The following is a 19,248-nucleotide window of genomic DNA, read 5'->3' on the forward strand; positions in this document are numbered from 1 at the left end:
TACTGTCTGCTGCACTGCAAAAGAATATATTTTTGAAGCAACATATCAGTGCAGAATTCTGTGAAATTTATTGGCTATCATTCATGCTTGCCTCTCATTTCTCTCAATCAAAAAAAAAAAAGCCAAACAAAAAACAAACGGAAAAAAAAGCAGAAGAAAACCATTTCACCAGACAAAACATGCCTTTACTTGTCTTACAGAATAGAACCTTTCTATCCTCATCGACATGTCCAGAATATGATAAAAGGCATTCAGGGTTTTGAACATGTCTTGAACATGTTTTGAACGAGTGTCCTCTTGTACCACTGGGGAAACTTAGATTCAGAAATAGCCCAGATGTGTGGAAACTCGACAGGGTTTAAAAAAAAAAAAAAAACACTTGGAGGAATCCATGGCTTCAGGTTAAGCCTTAGCTAATTCTTTCTCGTTTCAACAAAATGCCCTTAAACACTGAATATTGAAAGTAAACATAAATTGACATTTGTTTGTTATTTTATTTTGTCACAGCTAAACAGTGCAAAGTCTGCAATCTAAAATGGCTACAATCAGACAGTGTCACAACCTTCTCTCCCAAAGCCATGGAGGTGAACCGTGTGAGAGTCATGACAATGAGAGTGAGGAGTGTGTTTGTGCAAAACAGCGTGAGGGGAAAAAGAAAAGAGAGAGAGATCAGTGGTGAAGTAGAACACGACATCGACATACATGGAGGGAGTGATGGTGAGACAGGAGGCTCTGAGATGTCTGATGCTGAGAGGTCGATGAGACGCAGGCAAGGCAGAGCCGTGGAGAGAGGAGGGGCTTGGCATGCGTGATGGACAGCCGGCAGAAAACGGCCACAGGAGCTTAATACACAGGCACATTAAAGTACTCATGTCGAGGCTGAGGGGGAGACACACGCAAACCCATCCACACACACACATCCACACACAAACACAGAGACACATATAAAAAAGTGCTTGCATCACAGTGTCACAGTGCGAGCCAGGCTACGAAGCCAACCTACCACAGCCTAGAGTGAAGGAGGAGAGATGCAAGGCAGCAGACCTGAACAAACACCTTCAGAATACGTGGGGGATCGGGACACAAGCAGGAGGGGTGCTAAGAGCAGCTTCACTTCAGGCAAACAATGGAGCTTCAAAGTTTGGGAGTGGGACCTGGTGGAACTAACGTGCGTGTGATTCCTACCATGGCCCCAAATGAACTGTTCACCAGGGCAGTTACGGCCTGTCACAAAGACCACGCACGTTTTCTTTCACTAAGCTTCACCACCCAAACTTTGGGAAAAAAAAAATTCTTTGCATGTTCCTTTGACTTGCCATTCTTTTGCCATACATCCCAAACATGCTGTTTTATGTTTTTCTTTTAGTTTTGACTGTAGGTTCTCATTCAACATCATGACCAAAATTCATTCCTTTTTACCATGAGATTCTCTGTATTTGTTCGTTGTCATTACATACGTGAAAATTTAAAACATAAAGGCGATTCAAATTCAGGCACAAAAGACAAAAAAGAAATCCTCCAAACCTTTGACAATTTCTGTTACATTATGTAAATTACCTTTACCCCACTTCTATTTAGCCTACACTGTCATACACATCATCTTCACACTAACAGTTTGTGCATTGTCTTCAATGTTCAGCTCTCTCTGGATAGCCTTACTATGCACAGCCCTGTCAACCGTATGTGGCGTTGCCTTTTGTACGCTTGAGAACTTCAGAGCTGCAAACACTGGGACCTTGGTGAGAACTTCATATTGATTTCAAACTACTTGGCAAAATCCAAAATGGCACAAGTCTCTATCACAGGGGGGATGCTATGAGACAAAAAGGGCTTGTTTTTAGTTTTACCATCAATGGCTTGAAAGGAGATAAGGAATAAATTCTGTTTCAACTGACAATGACATTTTACTCATCCCCACCCAAGGTAGGAATGCAGTCCTTAACTATTCCTCTACTAGAAATTGTGAATAATTAAAATGGGTTGATGCAATAGTAGAGGGTCCATTTCCCCCTCAGAAACTAGAGGGAGCTATCACCATATTTCTTATCTCTTTCCAGCCTTCTTACCTCTGTAAAAGCAAAAGGGAAAGGGCTACAGACTGATCTAACTGGGACCAAAAGTGAGTCTTGCTAGGTTTTTGTGGTTCACTATTTGAGTTAAAGGACTCAAGGACTCTTTAACTTGAGTTAATGGTTTATCACACACACACACAAAGCAATATATTCACCCTCATACGTTTAGCTCTGGAAAAGACCAGAGGATTCTGCTGACATACTGGGGTTCAGCACACCTGCAGAGACAAACATGCATGTCAAACAATCAGGTTTCTACAATTTTTGGAGTAACCTAAAGGTTAAGTGCCTAACTCAAAGACACGCACACACTGAGAGATGCCATGCTCAAAAACTGCACCAGTTTCTGGACTGCTCCTCTTGCCACTAAGCAACTATCACAACATAGCTGAAACTGTTCCACCAGACTGCTGGAGTGTATCATGTTTGTCATTAAATCTACAGAAAAGCACAACTCATTCTTTCTCTCTACCTCTTAATTATGTCTCTACCTGCTTTCTCTCTCTCTCTCTCTCTCTCTCTCTCTCTCTCTCTTTGTCAAACACATATACACGCAGTCTACCACTGGACTGTCCGTTCATCCCACACCACACATAATAATTGAACCGCAGGGCTACATATCATAAGAGGAATGCCCAGTCACACACACAGTGTTACATAAAGGCTAATTAAAACAGTTCCTTCTCAGTTCCCTGCACAATGCCTTTGCTCCCTCCCCTTTAATAAAACCACATGACGCAGCTCTCTTGGCAGAAACATCAAAGTTTCAACTCAAGTTTTTTTGCAATGCCCTCTTACTAATTCCCACCTATCCCGTAGTTATTCAAAATCAGTCCGTGACTGAACATCCACTTATTTTTAAATACCCCCGGCACTGTGGCGAAGGAAAATCAGCAGTTTGAGGAACCACTAAAGTGACAATACATTCATTATTGGTGGTGTTATGAGGTCATGACATGTAACACAAAATAATTCTTCTGATTCTCCTGATACAGTTAGTTTCGTCCTACTGTATACTTTTGTGATTTCACTGAACATTCCGTCAGAGAAAAAGGCCACAGACAAAATTTCACTGTTCTGATGACTCGCCAGGCTGAATGATTAAGCTAATATAGTAATAATAAGGCCCTATAGTAATGAGGCTAATAATAAGACCTTACAGGTCTGTGAGAACGCACTCTCTCAACAGGCAATCAGCATGACAAAAAATACATTTATTTTCTTTGGCAGTGAATGCAGACAGTTGAATTTGTTCATTAGCACTTCCAATACTGCTGTCAGGTTGGACTTTCTTTACTGTGTTGAATTACGCTGTGTATTCACTTATTCTTTCTCAGCCACAATCTGTTTGCTATAATTAGAGCTGTTTTTATTTCATCTGATTCCATTATCTACTGTTAGGTAGTTCCATTATGTACTGCTAGCTTGGATCTACAGGTGTCTCTTTAAGAAGTGCATAACTGAACCTGTAACCTGTGCTGATAAAACATTACCAGCTTCTCTGAATTCATCCCTGAGTCCTAGGCCTCCAGCCTGGTTCACCTTGAATGATCCACTTCTGTTAAACCATTTGTGGTGGATTTGTTGTAGATAGCACCTGGAACCGTCAAGTAGCTGTAACAAAGGCTGTTACTGTCTATGCCCATGTGTACTGTGTATTATTGTTCTCTATTGCCATCCGGCACTACATGGAGGCTTCCTAGATGAACCTGCGACTCTTTCAGGCTCCGTCTTGGGCGCAGGCAGCCCACTGGCACGTCTTGGCAATCGTACTATCCCTCCAGATATGGCTAAGCGTCCTGCCACTGTTCAACCTTTCTTGCCTTCCCCACAATGACAGCAATCCAACAGACATGGTGTTTGCAAGGCAGTTTCCTACTCTACTCACCATGTATCTTAAAACTATCGCCCCTTTGATAATATCTCTTCCAAGGCTTAAAGTCCCTCCTCTCACGGTGTCTTGATTTACTGTCTTCTTGTCTCCAGACCAACTCAACCCCTGATGGACACAGTCTGTACAGACTGATCTGTTCTCCTAGCATTAAGGGGAACATCCAACTCACTCACTGAGTTGACCCAGTACCACATTTCACTCCAAGCACCCTCCTCGTATGTCACGGCTGTCAAACTGACCAACTTCCATTCTAAATCCAATACAAACACCTCCAACTCCAAGCTGTTCACCATCAACCCCTACCATCCCCACAGGGCTTCTCTCAAGTAAATCATTACTGTACTACTCTGAAGAGACGGTCTCTGACATTTGCAATTTATTCAGCCATTAACCAGTGATGAAGTCCATTCTCACAATCATTTAATGATCAGTCTTCTTACAGTCCAATCTCCACTCCTGTCTCATCAGCAGAATGATACTGTTCTCATTCATAAGTGCACTCTGGACTTCTCTAGACCTTAGAGACTACAGATCCATATATATCTCCTCTCTCCATCAAATGCACAAAACTAAGCTGTAGCAGTGCCCATAACCTTGTTGTTTTTTACAACCAGTTGAACTCCTCCCTATCTCTGGTACAGGGCCAACCTCACCACCACCTCTTTATTCAGGTCACAGATGACTGATGATCTCCAAACTGGACAATTCCCCATGTGCAGGGATAAAGGCACGTGGCATGACTCCCCTACAATGCATGACAGAGATGGCCACATGACCCGGCAAAATTCTCTCACATCACTACACAGTTCAGATCTCACAACTGGTGACCAGTTACATGCAGAATTAAACAGCATTCATCAGAACTGCAGGACTTCAAGGCCCTGTTAGATCCTAGTGGGGGAGTACATATTCTTGCAACCATTCAGATCTGATACATTCCACTGCCTAAGCCCCTGTGGACTCACCTCACTAGCTGTTCCCTGTAATTGCCTTCCACTGATTGCATTTTCTTTGCAGTTATTTTGTTTGCTGTGTAGCACACATAAATAAATAATGATTTACCTCTGGAAAATTGTGCCTGCATATACCTGCAATTACTCTATTTCACCAATAATCTGCAGTACATGCACTTTTGAAAGTCACTCTGGATAAGTACACAGAAGTCAATAACGGTGAGAGGCATCGGCCCAAATTTCACTTCAATTAGGCCTAAAGCAACTGGGAGAGACTCAAGAGACTCACAGAGATGGTGGACAATCAGCTATCCTATGAGACTGCAAATTACTTCATGCATTTCAGATGGGGCAACTCAAAACAGAGAGATGAATTTTTAACTATCAGTGTCAATGTCATTATGCCCCTGAGACGTGCTGTTTCCTATTTGACTCAAAGATGCCCATCACAAACAGTGAAAGCAGATGGACTTAGGCAAGGCCTTCTCCTACTGTTGCCATGTGAAAGAAAAGAAAAGAAAAGAAAGAAGAAAAGAACACTGTCCTGAACACCAAGAGCAAAGAGCAATTCTTTTGCATTTTTTTAATCCATGTCAGTTCTCAGTAAGCAGTAACCACAGCACCCTTATTGGGTGTTGTCATCATAAGTGACCATGAGGGGGGGCAATATTTATTACTATGTTATTTGCCACTTGATTATGGATTATGGTTTTTTTAACAACTACAATTTGGAGCTTTAACAATATGAACTAAGGTAAGTGAACTTTTTCACTTATGAGCAGGTCTTATTTTCAAGCCATCTTGGTTTTATATTTATTTTGAATTAAGCCAAGCCAAACTGTCTCCTAACAGGAACATTCTAAAAAACACTTAACATAGGAAAAATGCTTAATATGTATACCAGTGTAGGTGTTCACTAAACATCATATATTACAGATGGAATGAAAAGGTGATCCAAACCAGAATCACAAACATGTTAAATGCCTTCATCTATTCTGAAGTTTATCAGGAGGAAAAATATCTCCAAAGTCTCCAATCTCTGTTTATTTCAATTTCTTTTCGGGTTACACTCGTCTTCTACCAAAAGAATGCAACGGTAATCCAATTACAAAGCAATAATATTTTTCTTAAGTGTTTTCTTCCCCACACATGTCCTTTAAAGGAAAAAGCTTAACATGGCTTAATGCATTAAACCCTGTATCAAGGCACAGAGCTAACATCGTTAGCTCAGATTTACAGGCCCCCTCAGAGTCACTACTGTATGTGTGGATCATGCTCTATTAGTCCATAGCACTCTGGAAAACCCATGCAGTCTCACTAAAACCAGGCAAGTCCAGTAATTACCAACAGAGCTTCAGCAGACTGGGAGACTGCAGCCTCTTTTATAAGATCTCTTCATTAGCCAAACCGCCCCAGTCCTCGCTCTGGCTCTACAGACACAAAACCCAGCTAATCAGAATCCGTCCCTGGGAATCCAGTTCGCGAGCGTGAGGGTCTTTGTGGTTCTCCACAGGACAAAAATGGTAACCTTTAAGAAATCGTGACTAAACAACGCTAGTAAACTAGAGCTAAACTGTTGAACTCTTCATCTACTAGCTGTGAACTATGGACTATGAGCAAATACAAAATTAGCTACAATGCAAAGGGTATCGTTCTGATGAGACAGTAAGGGAGACCTCTGCGGTTTAGCTGTTGACAAAAGCCATTTGATGATGGGAAAAAACAGAAGAGAAATAACAGTAAACACTCAGTCTTGTGAATATGACCACAGTTCCCCAAATTTCTTTACACTTGCTTCTAAAACGCTGTTTTCATACACAACTGACATTAAGAGATAAATACTATGCATTAATGAATGGCTTTTAAACACAATCTGGCTGGTGATTAAATGTGTCCTCTCACAACACAAAACTGTAGATCTGTTTTTGCTTTTAGTAATCTTCGCCCCAGCCATTTTTCTTTCAAAGCCCCAATATCCACATAATGCCAGACACTGATTCTCTCATAGGGTTAAGTAACCGTTACAGAGTGGCATGACAGCACAGCTATTTTTAAGAATGTGAACTAGCTACTTTTAAGAATAAAAAACTAGCTACTGTTAAAGATGTGACTAGCATAGCACTAACACTTTTTTTCGGTGAACTTGTATGACAGACAAAATATTCCCAAATGTGGGCTGCATAACAATAAAAAAAAAAAACCCTGTTAATGTGAAGACAGGGTTCTTCAAAAGTCTTTCCTATGGCAGGCTGAACAAAACAGAAGTTAAGCTTCACAGAAGACACACTCTTAAAAAGAAAAAAAGAAAAGCTGTGAACACTGGCGCTTTTGTGGAAAAATGTGTGCATGCCTAGTCATCATGTATTTTTCAAATCCTCCATGAGTGAATAGACGCTGTCCAAACATCTGCATGACGCAAAGATCAATATCGTTCTGCAAAGTTGAATCAATGTTCCTTTAAAAGAGCTTTTCTTCATGTGCCATATTCATATTTAGTTTTATTATTTTGAATTTCTAATGGATATAAATATTAAATATCTATTACATTTCATTGAAAGAGATCATGGAAGAGGTTGTCGACAGCTTCTGTTTACAGTGATCTACTGAAACTTACAATTTAAACTGGGTATTCCCAAACATATGCATATGAAGGTACACAGAACTGAGCAGGTCCCTTATAAGGGACATATAGCATAGCCAAATTCAAGGGTTTTTTCCCTGTAGTCATCTCGGCCATTACACTCTCACTAGGGAACACATTTGGCCAATGTCTCAGTGTGCGGTCACGTGACAGTGCGACTTTGTTTTTCCCTGGCCCCCATCTCAAAAGGTTCCTAGTGAAATCCCCTCAGGACCACACAAGGGTGTTTGAATGGATGACAAAGAGGACACAGGGACACCACTCCAGCTCAGTGCAGTGGCTTTAAAGCCTTTCTGCTATTTACTCTGCACTGATGCTGACCAGAGCAGCACATGAGGCATCTACACGCAATGTCTGGCTAGAAAGCTTTTACATTTTAATTTCTAGCACACATGGGTGTAATATTATGCTTATGGGTGAAATATAAACACTACATATACAATATAAACACTACAATATTTTCCACTACAGTTGATGCAGATCTTTAAGTGTTAGCTACTAACCACACTAACCATGGATCTTTGATCTTGTGACTAACCTCCACAGTGAACAGGTGATCTAATGAGTCTCACAAAGAGACCTGCCGCTTACTCCCCGTTACTTGTTAGTATTTGTTTACTTTGCTATTTTATTTGCTAACTTATTTAGTGTAAATATAATACAGTTGTCTGTAAGGAATACCTCATGCCAGTTGCTGTATAAATGCTTCAATAATGAATTATGTGTGTGATACGGCTGATTATGTGTACTTGTGCAGTTACACACTGGAGTGCAGAGGACACTCCAGTACACTGGAGTACTTAAGCTGTCACTGGCATGTGGACATCCTTAACTCTCAGACAGATTCAATAATTGTTTGATGACTACATGGAGACTGAGTCTAGGCGCTACAGTAATGATGGAGTTTCCTAATGAAAGCTAATTGAACTGTACCTGGGAAGAGGCGAATCTGAAAATCAAGATTCTGCAAATTTTAAGTAGAGTGTGAAAGAGGTGAAGAGAAAGAGAAAGAAAGAGAAATAGAAAGAGACAGTAAGGGAAGGAAAGAGAATCAAAAACATTTCAAATCAAATGAGAGTCAAAAGAGAGGGAACAGAACAACACTAAGCTGCATGACAAATCACAACAAGGTCAAAAAAAAAGATCTAAAAAGATGAATGAAAAAAGAAAAACCCAGCAAAACACTGAAATGTCAGCAGCAGTAATTGCAAGGCTGAGATACTGCTCTCCCGCATTGCGCTAACAATAATATGCATTTCTGTGATTGATTCCACCCGAGAGGACACTAGATGAGGGGCTGTAAAAGCCAGTGATCTTGTGAGGAATAGGCATTTGTTCCACATAAAGATTTCTGTCAGTCACGTCAGTTTGCCCCTTTTCAGGCATACTGTCTGCCCTGTATTTGCAAAAGGATTCAAAAGGGTAAAAAAAAAGCTTACACAACAATTAGACTGCATTGTTTGACTATATATGGCATATACACTGTTGCCTGTATATTGCATAGGATGCAGCAAATTGGTACTGGCAAATCTTGGGTGAATTTGACAATAAATCTGAATAGGAAATGGCTCCCTGAGTTGTCCAGAGCGGAAAGATGAAAGATGAAAGTTATTAAAATAAAGTCCTCTGGGCCTATCAGTGAGCACAAATGCAAAAATTAAAAATCTGCTCACATAGTCTACAATTCTACCTAGAACCCTGAGATCAGCGAGAGGTAGTAAGTAACTGAGAGGGAGGGAAAGGAGAAAGATTGCACAAAATGACATTTTAAAGGGGGAACTTGCTTGAACTGGTTATCAATTGAAGCTGTTCAAGTGTTTGACTGTAAATCAGACCTTTTTACAATCAACTTCAGTAGGAAATATTGGTACTGGTCAGATCTCACTATTTGGTAAATGGGAAATTAGATGGGAAGCGAAAAAGCAGAGGAATGTGACTTTTTACCTCCTGCAGTAGGTCAGCCTGTTCGATTGCCTTCAGGACGTTCTTCTTGGAAGTCTCCTGTGCCTCCCCTCCCAACAAGAACTCGTCCAGAATGAAGTAAGCCTTCTCAAAGTTAAAGATAATGTCTAGCTCGCACACCTGTGGGAAGGAGGGCAAGACTATCTTAGTATCACATTAGGAGCAAAAGAACGCACAGATATATATGCTTAAATAAGATATGTGTTAGTCTAGTATGTGTATGTCCTGTAAGTGGTCTGGAGAGCATGAAGAATAAGCCGTGTGCGCAAAGTAACGTACACTGCCAAAGTACTTGTCCAGGAGCTCCACATATCGGTGGATGATTTCCAGTGTGATCAGCTCATTGTCCTGGTCCTCAATGGCACAGCAAAAATACAGGCTAGCATACCTGGAACAGAACACATGCACAACCAGAACAAATCTGACTCGAGGAACCATAGCATCTGCCACTAGTTTTTGGGTTTTTTTTTTTCTTTTCTTTCATTTTCAGTTTTTGATACAACCTGCAGTATAAAGATCTGTTTTTCACAAACCCTTGTTATGACTGTTTTCAGAGTTGGTGATCATGCTGTTTGGACATGAAATTGCACATTTTGGAAATTCAAATTTAAAATGGGTTTAAATTTGAAATTCAAAATAAAATAAAATTCAGGGGAACAAATTCAAAACTGAACAGGAACTTGAACAGAGCCCAGGAGAGCAAATTCAAAACTGAACAAGATGAAGTCGGCTTGGGGAAAAAAAAAGCCTAAAACTATGTCTGCTCGATGTTCTGACTGTATTCATGCAACAAAACTCTATTTACTCATGGCTGCAAATTTACTCAGGACCATTACATTTCCATAGCTTCATCTTTTCAGTCAGTGCTCTCAGTGCAAAACCAACCAGCAGCTAAAACTATTAACGCAGTTACAAACTCTCCTAAAACTGTTCATAAGCTATTCTATTATATTTTGTCTTTGAGTTTCCTCCGTTTTCCTCTTTCATTTTTTTGTCTACTTTCCTCTGCCCCTTCATCCATGCACTTTCATGTTTTTCTCTTACATTCAAAAGAGCCGGTTTAACATATTCCTCTTTCTTGTTACTCCAAAACTCACCCTCACCCTCTTTCAAAACTGTCACACCTCCATCCCTCTATCTCTCCCTCCCTCTTCATGCTCCAAAGAGCAGGTTACTAATCCACCCCCACTGCTTCTCATTCTGTGTGTCTGTGCCCAGACTTTTATCTGTTAGCCCCATACAGTGAGTAAGGCTCATAATCACCCTCAAGATATTTATAATTTATGCACAAAGTTTATTTATAATTTACGCAGGCATTTTACTTTTATCCAGAACATAACTATGCACACATTTTCATGGCAAAAATGAGGCCAGCAAATGGTAATTAAACTACTGTGTTGAACTGCATGCCAACGTCTAAGGATTCTGACAGTTTAAAATTGTCAGAACATCTGTGGACAGACAGCATTCATGTTTGGATGGACTGTGTACACAGTGTGTTTCTTTGAATGCATGCGTGTATCTCAACCAACAGGCACTCGTACAACATTTGATGTTGGCTTTGACCACTGCACACACAGTAGAGGTTGTGGAAAACCCTGATGGGGGCTCAGATGCTATAAGCTTGCACATCAGTGAAGAACCATACAAAAACTCAAATTCTGGGGGCGTCAGCAGGAAACATCTGCTCTTTTCGATTACAAGATAAGGGGACAGGTTGACATCTGCAAAATTCATTGGAGCATTCTTGGTCTTTAGAGGAACTGTGTCACCTGATCCTTGTTATGTATTGTCTCTGACAAAACCCACAAAACCTGACCTATACTTAATGACTTGAGAACACTGTGTTAATTGAAAATGTTGTCAATTCTTCATGAAATCCCACTCAGTTTATGTCAAAGATTGTGATCTTAAATGGAACAATTGTAATGCCTTCATGTCTGTATTACAGATACTGTGTTTTGGCTTCCAGTTTGGGGAGAAGGAAGGCACTGCACTGGCCTAGATTGATGGGACTCAAAAATCTATGCAGTTGGTCCATCCATCACTGAATTTCCAACACCTGCCAGAGGCTTAGAGAGGAATGAGACATCAAACTTTCACTTGCTTCACTAAAATTTTGACACAACTGCGGTTCTCCAACCACTCTGAAGAATTAACAGGGTTCAGTGTCAAAAACAGAGGATGACTATGTAGTCCACCAGGACTGTTCCTCTGCTCACTCTATTCCACTTAGCAAAACATCTGAAACTTGGTAAACATATTAAGTGGAGTGTGACCAGGCCACTTTTGTTTTTCTTGTCTCAAAATTGTCCCACTGAACATGAGCTGTCCCAAAGTATATTTAGCAATTATCAAACTAAATATGTTATCTCATGGGCCACTTTCCACAAGTTTATCATTGTAGCAATTAGATTTTTACTGAATGTGTGCTGATTTTTCAAACACACAAGTCTGCATCTCAGTAACACATGGAGTAACCATCTTTTCCATCTGAGAGTCCATTTAATTAATTTATGAGAATCCTCTTGTTCTTTGTCCATTAAGCCACCACTTACAGACTGCTCTCTCTAAGTTTTAATCTTTCCATGAATGCTTTGATGTTTGCAGCAGAAGGGCAAGTTTTTTTTCCAGTGATGACAAGGCTTTGTTTGCTCTTTGTAAAGAAAGGCCCTTAACTAATATCTGACTCACTTCATGCAAGTGAAGCAAATTCGTGATTTTCCACCACAGTAACTTTTTCAGGAAGTCAGGAACTTTACCCCCTTTTCCAACAGAGGAACCCCAGCCAATTTTGGTCCCTGAACTATAGTTTCAGTTTTTTAGTTCCTAATCCAGAGTAGGTACTTTTCAACAATTCAAGAACTATTTGGGTGGGGCTTATGATACTGAACATCACTGATTGGCCGACTATAAGCTTCACAGAATGACTAATGATATCAACAGCTATTTTTACATGCCTGCATGTAGCCAACAAGACATAGTAGTAATACCTACATTTTTAGAAGTGAGTTTTAACAAAATGGAAAACCAGAACACACCAAAACCAATGGAAAAATGGATCACCAAGGAGGTGCAAGCCTTATTTAGTATGTGTTCCAGGAGAAGACTGAGAGAAACGTGAAATGAAATGACATGTACCAGAAAATTTCATTGCAGAACTGGGCATACACCCTACTGTATAATCCAGTAATCCACAGCGATAATGTTGAGTCTGATGAGTCCAAGTGTTTACTGCAGTATCAGTCATCTGTCAGCTGGATGTTCATCACTGCTTTAGAACATGATCAGCTGACCCCTAGTATGACATAGTGTGTGCGCGCGCGTGTGTGTTAAGTCTTGAATAAGAAGCAAAGGTTTGGACACTGTAGAAGTACAGTAAACAATGTGTAGTTTGGAACAGCGACAAGTCTAGTCATCTAATTAACAATCAAACACACCAATATTAGAAAACAAAACTGAACAAATGAATGCATCATGTTCCTCATGTTGAAACTTCTGAGCAGATGTTCAACACTAGCAGATGTACAGTCACATATTGCTGAATTACATCTCATTAAAAAGAAAGAAAGCCCTCTGAATATTTGGGAGAATTGTAGGTCACATATCACCTGAATCAAAGCTCTGCAAAGACAGCTCCCCCTGAAATCTGATGGATGTGACATCATTTCTTTTAATCAGTGCAACGTCTTCAGTTTAGGCTGATAATAAATGACGTCAATTGTCAAACAATTACCAAGATGCTTTTACCTAAATGACCTATCAGCTATCCATCACAGTGAGAATGAATACATTAATATGTACATTGAGCAACCCATCATCCATGAAGGAAGGTTAACTAAAAAAAGCTAGAAGCTGCCATCACAATCACGCTTTCCCAGTGGCACAGTATTAGGCCTATATTCTATTAATCCGCACAAATCTGGTCAGGTCAGTCCAACACGATGGATGTACACGCCATTTTGCGTATTCTCAAGAAAATACATTAATAAGGATACATAGTCTCATAGATGCAAAGCAGCACTCTTACATAGTGCCCTGGTAAACTCTGAATGAACCTGATATGTTCAGTTTCGTTGTTAGTTGAGCAGTTGCATCGGCGTGCTTGTCTGAGGGAGGTGCGTGCATTTGTTCTAGTGTTGAGGTAGCGCCAGTGAGTGGGGAGCTTGTTATTTTTGCACGTTGTATTTAGTCTGTCAAGGTGAAAATTTAAGCGAATATCCTGAAGAAACTGGAGTTACAAGAAATTACTGAATGAAGTTGATAGGCGCAGGAGACCTGGAGATATCTTTGTGAGTGGGCAGGGTGGCATGTGAGTGACTTACAAGTGAGGTTCATGAGGTGCTTTATATCTAAAAACTAACTTTTATCAAAAGAAAAAAAATATTCAGACAACTTCCTTAATGATTAGGATTACAATGTTAATAAATTAAAAACATACCTTTAAAGTATTTCAACAGCATATATTTTTCAACTAACAACTCAGTTCAACACTGGGGGAGCAGAGAGGGTTGTACTGGTAAATTGTTGCAGGAGTTGGGGTTAGGGTTAGGGTTAGGGGTGGAGAAGGGGGCATGGTTTATCCAACTATGGTTTCTTTAGAGATTTCATCACTGTAGGATACTAATTCTTCTAACTTAGTAATATTCAGTAACTGCACATAAAGCACATTTTGTTATGTCCTCTGTACTGTATTTTAAGAAGTGTTATGAGCCTGAAAAGTACAACTGTAAGCAACGCTAACATGCTGAACTTACGCTGCTTCTATGTTAACAGGACTGGCTTTTCATGGGTTTGGTAACGTTGACACTAAAAGCTTCTTTTCGGATTACATGCATTGTACATGTAAACAGACACTTTAAATGGATTGCAGTGTTTAAGGTACATATAAATAGCTCATTCAGGATCCTCAGTCGGAACGAATGAATTTGGATTGATGAAAAACTCGGCATAACATAGCCAGTGACTCATCACAGTCTCCCTCACCTCCTCTTTTCATCCTCCCATACAATGTAAACTTGTTCAGCGAGTGAGATATCATTTGCATTCTTTTCATTGACTTCTTTGTATTTACTGTAATATTTATTTTTTGTTTGTATTAAAGGCTAATATGAAATTGACTATCATACTAATGTGTTTGTTAGTGTCGTAAGTGTAGTTTACTGTGTGTAATAGAGCTTAACAATAGCAGACAAACAGCCATATTACAACCTAACTAATGAGGGGAAAACAGGTTGTTAGCTTGTGTTATGATAAGTTCTGTTATCCTATGAAGTAACTGCATGCTTTTCATGTGGATTTAAGCTTGTTTTAGCATAACCAGGTGTCAGTTTGGGCTCAGGAATGCACAAAATTCTCCCCCATTCAGACTAATGGTGATGACATTTTTGAATAACGAGGATTTGCCTTACAAGGCTTTTCTTCCGCAGCATGTTAGATTCATAAAGCAGGGAAAGAGTATATAAGAATCTGTAACAATTAACAGTTTGGTCCTGTCAACACACATGCCTACTAAGGCAAATCCCACCAGAATTTCTCTCTCAAACACAGTTTATATAGACAAACACTAACATTACTCAACACATCAAACAAACACATCCATGTAGCAAGGAACAAACTCAGGAATTTTCTGTCGGCCCTTTGAGTGGTCAGCGTTAATCTGCAATAATCACCCAAGGTATGTGGCCTTGATCTTTTGTGGTGAGTCAGCCACCAGCAGAGATTCTGCATGTGAGCAGTGTTGTTGATAAAGACCAAAAAACAAAAAAAAGAAATCCTTCATGTCCAAGTCATGTCCACTCTCACTCAGTGACCCCCGCACCTAACTAAATTCCTCATAAAGTCAAAGCCAAGTACAACACCTATCCCTCCTGTTTCTTATCGCGGGTAAAACACAGAAAACATGCCACAGAAAGGAACCCGTGGGAAACAGACACACGAAGGTAGATATGTGCACTGTGAGAGTGTGACATACTACAGGCACTCTAGTGACAAATTTGGCTGCTAGCAGAAGTTTGTGCATTGTTATTGCCTCTAAGAGTGAGGTCAATGATCAGTCAGCCGAACAGGTTCCAGGTGGTACAGCTGTGTTTTGGGTCATGGTGCCTGAGCCCACATTTACAGGTCATGCAGTTTGTCATGCCGACTGAGGGTAATGAGACAAGAGTATAAATGTTTATTTTCTCTTTTTTTTTTCCTTTTTCCACCAGCAGTCTGAGGGTGCTTCATCTGCATGTGGTTACTTAAGTTAATTCTCTGATAATGACTAGCCTTGCACATATAACAGCTTAAGGCATTCAACATAATGAAGTACCTTCTGAAAGATTCAGCGAGGCTTAAACTCTAATTCCAAACTAATAAAAAATGACCTCTGCAGGCCTCAATATGAGCATGAGGTCACAATGCTTCATGGCATTGTGACAGGATAGTCACAGTGAAATGAACGGCATATTCACCTAGCCATGTAATGATCTGATTATAGACATCTTGTGATAAGAGGTTGTCTTATAGACACAATACTTGGGGACACCTTTTTTTTCTCCACAGAGATGACTAATAACAATGAAGGTAAAGTTCACATGAAGTTCTTGGAGATTAAAATCTGATCATTTTGCAGTCTGTAGTGAGATGGGCATCTTTCCCTTACCAACCTTTTATAAACAATCTTGAGGTCCCTCCACTCTAGGAAGCTACACATCTTGGGCTTGCGGGCCAGCACCATCTGCACCAGCTCCCTGGTGATCTTCTTCTTCTCCTTGTCTGACAGGGGTACATACCATTTCTGCAACCTCAGCTTTCCCTGTCGACTGAACAGCAGCATAAACTGCATCTAAGGGAAAAAAACCCAGATGAATAACAAGGGAGGAGTAGGTGGTAAATGATATAATCTATAGCAGAAAAGAAGGAAAACAACGGAAGAGAGAGAGAGAGAAAGAGAGAGAGAGTGAGAGAGATTTAAGACTGCAATTCAAGATTTTATCACAAAAGGACAAAAAATGAAGAACTGGCTGAGACAGAGAGAGAGAGAGAGAGAGAGAGAGAGAGAGAGAGAGAGAGAGGAGGGAGGAGAATTGGGGCGGAGCACAAGGGGATTGTTGAGAAACAAGATTATGATCGGTCGAACATGTAAACCAATTGACAACTCCAGTCGAGTACACTTGAACCTATCCAGAAAAACATACAACTTAATATCCACAAGGAAGTGATCAACGTAAACCAGTAATTAAATAAGAGCATGTCCACCTTGGAAGTGAAAGTCTGCCGAAGAAAACACAGAAGGATATGCTTGTTTATTCTCTTCATGTTGCCCAACAGGTACATTTAGCCTGTAAGTAAACTAATACAGACCCGACGCATTGTGTTAAAACACTGAACTGGACGCTACATGAATCGTAATTAAATGTAATAGGCTTGCACCCCGCCGTGGCTTGGGAGTGCTCAAGCAGACTGAATGATTTGAGCCTAAGTTGTGTGTAGAAGACAACATTGCGGACTCTACACATAGCGTGTGTTCCTTGGAACAGACGAAACGACTGCGCTCGTGTAAGGGAAAGAAAACATTTCATTCGCATATTCAAAAAATAACATGAATTAAAAATTAATGACAGAAGGTAGATTGTCAACAAATGAGATAAGAAATACGATTCTCACAGAATTTGTCACATGGCAGATATTTAGGGCAAAAAGGAATGAATGACATTGACATTTTGTCGTTGTTCATTTCTTTCTTTCTTTTTTTTAACTGAGTTGAGAAAACCTTAGAGTGCTGTAGAATGGCAGCACAGTAACGTTTAGCTCCTACTGTTGTAATGTTTTGGCTAACGTTAGATGGCTAGCGCCAGGAGTAACGTTAATGCTAGATTTACACTTTTGATAGTACATAGCGGCATTTGGTGACAATTTGAAGTATTTAAATGTCAGACACGTCTTGAAAAATAACTCAAAAGGCGATTAAAACGTACCTTAGTCCTTGAATTAGATTTCCTCTCAAAAAATAACGGGCATGCCCTGGTGCGTGTTCACCGTAATCACTAAGTTCAGTATTCACAGTATAACCCCGTCTCTAGCTCCCCCCTGGTTTTGTGTGAGAAAGATGCGTAGCATAGAGCTGTCAGCTGACTGCTACTCCCTCATTGGATTGAGGATTCATATCAACGTTTTTTCATTGGACTAGTCATGCCATTATCCCCGCCTACTCCGTTGTGAATTTTTTGTTTGGTTTGAACTCACGCCAGTCATCACTTCCACTGCCATTCTTGTAGTAATGTTGTCTGAAGCATAATAGTCGGAATTTGAGACTAGCAGTCGACCAGAAAATACTAAAACATCACAAGGTCACCCTGAATGTCGGCCCCATTCACAGTAGTTTACAACTATCTTAAAGTAGACAGTTGATACCATAAAATAAGATGCAGAGTTTGCTCTGTATACCATTGCATAGAATGAGCTTATGAAACAAATATTCTGATTTGTAATACGTAACACAATCCTAAAGTAAACAAAGTATCAGCTACTAGTCACTTTCCATATACAGTATATTGGATGATGTCAGATGGTGTTGCTGCTGATGAAAAACGTCTGTTTTTGACCTTTTGACCTGTTTAGTTCAGTAAAGTCTCTGGTTAGTTCAGCAAAGCCTCTGGTTGTGCTCATTGTCATACCAATTACTCCTCCCCAAATGATAATGACTCCAGTAAATTGCGTGAAAGTTAGTGATTTATGTCCTCTTATGATTCTTGGCTGTTTCACTAATGCATGAGCAAAAGAGCCTCATCAGAGCAGCCCAGGCCCCTGTGCCTGAAAGTCATTATGTAAATTACTAACTCAATACCACAACTACATCTGCTGCTGTCTTAATATATGCAACAGGAAGAGTGACCATGCATAAAATGATTTTCATTCAGATGTCTTTTTCAGTGCAAAATGCCATAATCACAGTCCTGTATGTATGCACAGTTTAGAACAGTAATGGTTTTTTCACTATTTTGTTAAGTTAGCACTTCAAATGATCTAAATTGTCCTTATTTCTCATGTATTTACCTTCCTTCTGCAGACTGTATTATCCTGTCTTCCATACTTTCTGCAGGAATGGGAATACTCCTCAGTATTACCCGTATTCAGAGGAGACAGCTTTAGTTGGATCCCAATTAAAACTAATTTTCATTCTGCCCTACTTATCAAAGGTATTTAAAATACTGTTAAACTGTTACCTTGCTAAATGTTTACAGAATGCCTACTCAGTGCAAGGTAAACTGTCACCTCACTCTCTTCTTAAAGAGAGCTTATCCAATACAGTGTAAACTGTCACCTCACACAGCACTTAAATAATGTTTAATCAGTGTGATGAAGACCATAACCTCATCAGTGGTTCAATCTGACTTTAGATTACTCAATATTGCGCAGCTTTCTCCTTCTGATTGCTGCATTTCTTGCTTGTTTCTGTTACAAATCTTAGTGCTCATGATATGGCATACAAATGATATTTCTGTATGAAAGAGGAGAATTAAATTGTTGAAGTTGTGAAGGTCTCCTGATTAGTTCTAATGGTTAAGGGCTTTAGATTGTCAAATGCATGGCATAGGTTTTAAAACCTAAAGAGCCTAAAGGTCAGATGTAAGATACAGCTTACAAAGTAATATCCACAAAATTCCCATGAGGAAATATGTCTGACGTTAACCGCACTGATACCTAAAATAATCAAAACAGAAAGCCCACAAGCATTCCCAC

The 19,248-nt window shown here is 39.9% G+C and overlaps 1 protein-coding gene across 2 annotated transcripts; it reads right to left on the reverse strand.

Annotated features, from left to right (window-relative positions):
- Positions 1 to 515: 515 nt before the first annotated feature.
- LOC115822425 (AP-1 complex subunit sigma-2) lies at positions 516 to 17,555 on the reverse strand. 2 transcript variants are annotated; one of them, XM_030786271.1, is made up of 6 exons: positions 17,484 to 17,555; positions 16,173 to 16,351; positions 9,802 to 9,910; positions 9,505 to 9,642; positions 8,494 to 8,524; positions 2,238 to 2,290 (listed from the first exon to the last, which is right to left on the reverse strand). In XM_030786271.1, the coding sequence occupies exons 2-6, from the start codon at positions 16,349 to 16,351 to the stop codon at positions 2,238 to 2,240; spliced, it is 510 nt and encodes a 169-aa protein (XP_030642131.1). In that variant the 5' UTR covers positions 17,484 to 17,555. The 2 variants fall into 2 exon arrangements, with proteins under 2 accessions (XP_030642132.1, XP_030642131.1); XM_030786272.1 differs by lacking the exons at positions 2,238 to 2,290; positions 8,494 to 8,524 and adding an exon at positions 516 to 879.
- Between the last annotated feature and the right edge of the window lie 1,693 nt (positions 17,556 to 19,248).

The sequence above is a fragment of the Chanos chanos genome, chromosome 10, assembly GCF_902362185.1.
Source record: "Chanos chanos chromosome 10, fChaCha1.1, whole genome shotgun sequence".
In the NCBI taxonomy this organism is placed as follows: domain Eukaryota; kingdom Metazoa; phylum Chordata; class Actinopteri; order Gonorynchiformes; family Chanidae; genus Chanos; species Chanos chanos.

What these genes read in the sequence shown, in the direction of transcription:
- LOC115822425 (XM_030786271.1), bottom strand. Translation starts at nt 16,351, where the DNA reads ATGCAGTTTATGCTGCTGTTCAGTCGACAGGGAAAGCTGAGGTTGCAG. An exon ending in TGGACAAGTACTTTGGCAGT is followed by an intron (nt 9,643 to 9,801) that starts GTACGTTACTTT and finishes TCCTTCCCACAG; the next exon opens with GTGTGCGAGCTAGACATTAT. An exon ending in TCAGATTCGCCTCTTCCCAG is followed by an intron (nt 2,291 to 8,493) that starts GTACAGTTCAAT and finishes TTGTCTCTGCAG; the next exon opens with GTGTGCTGAACCCCAGTATG.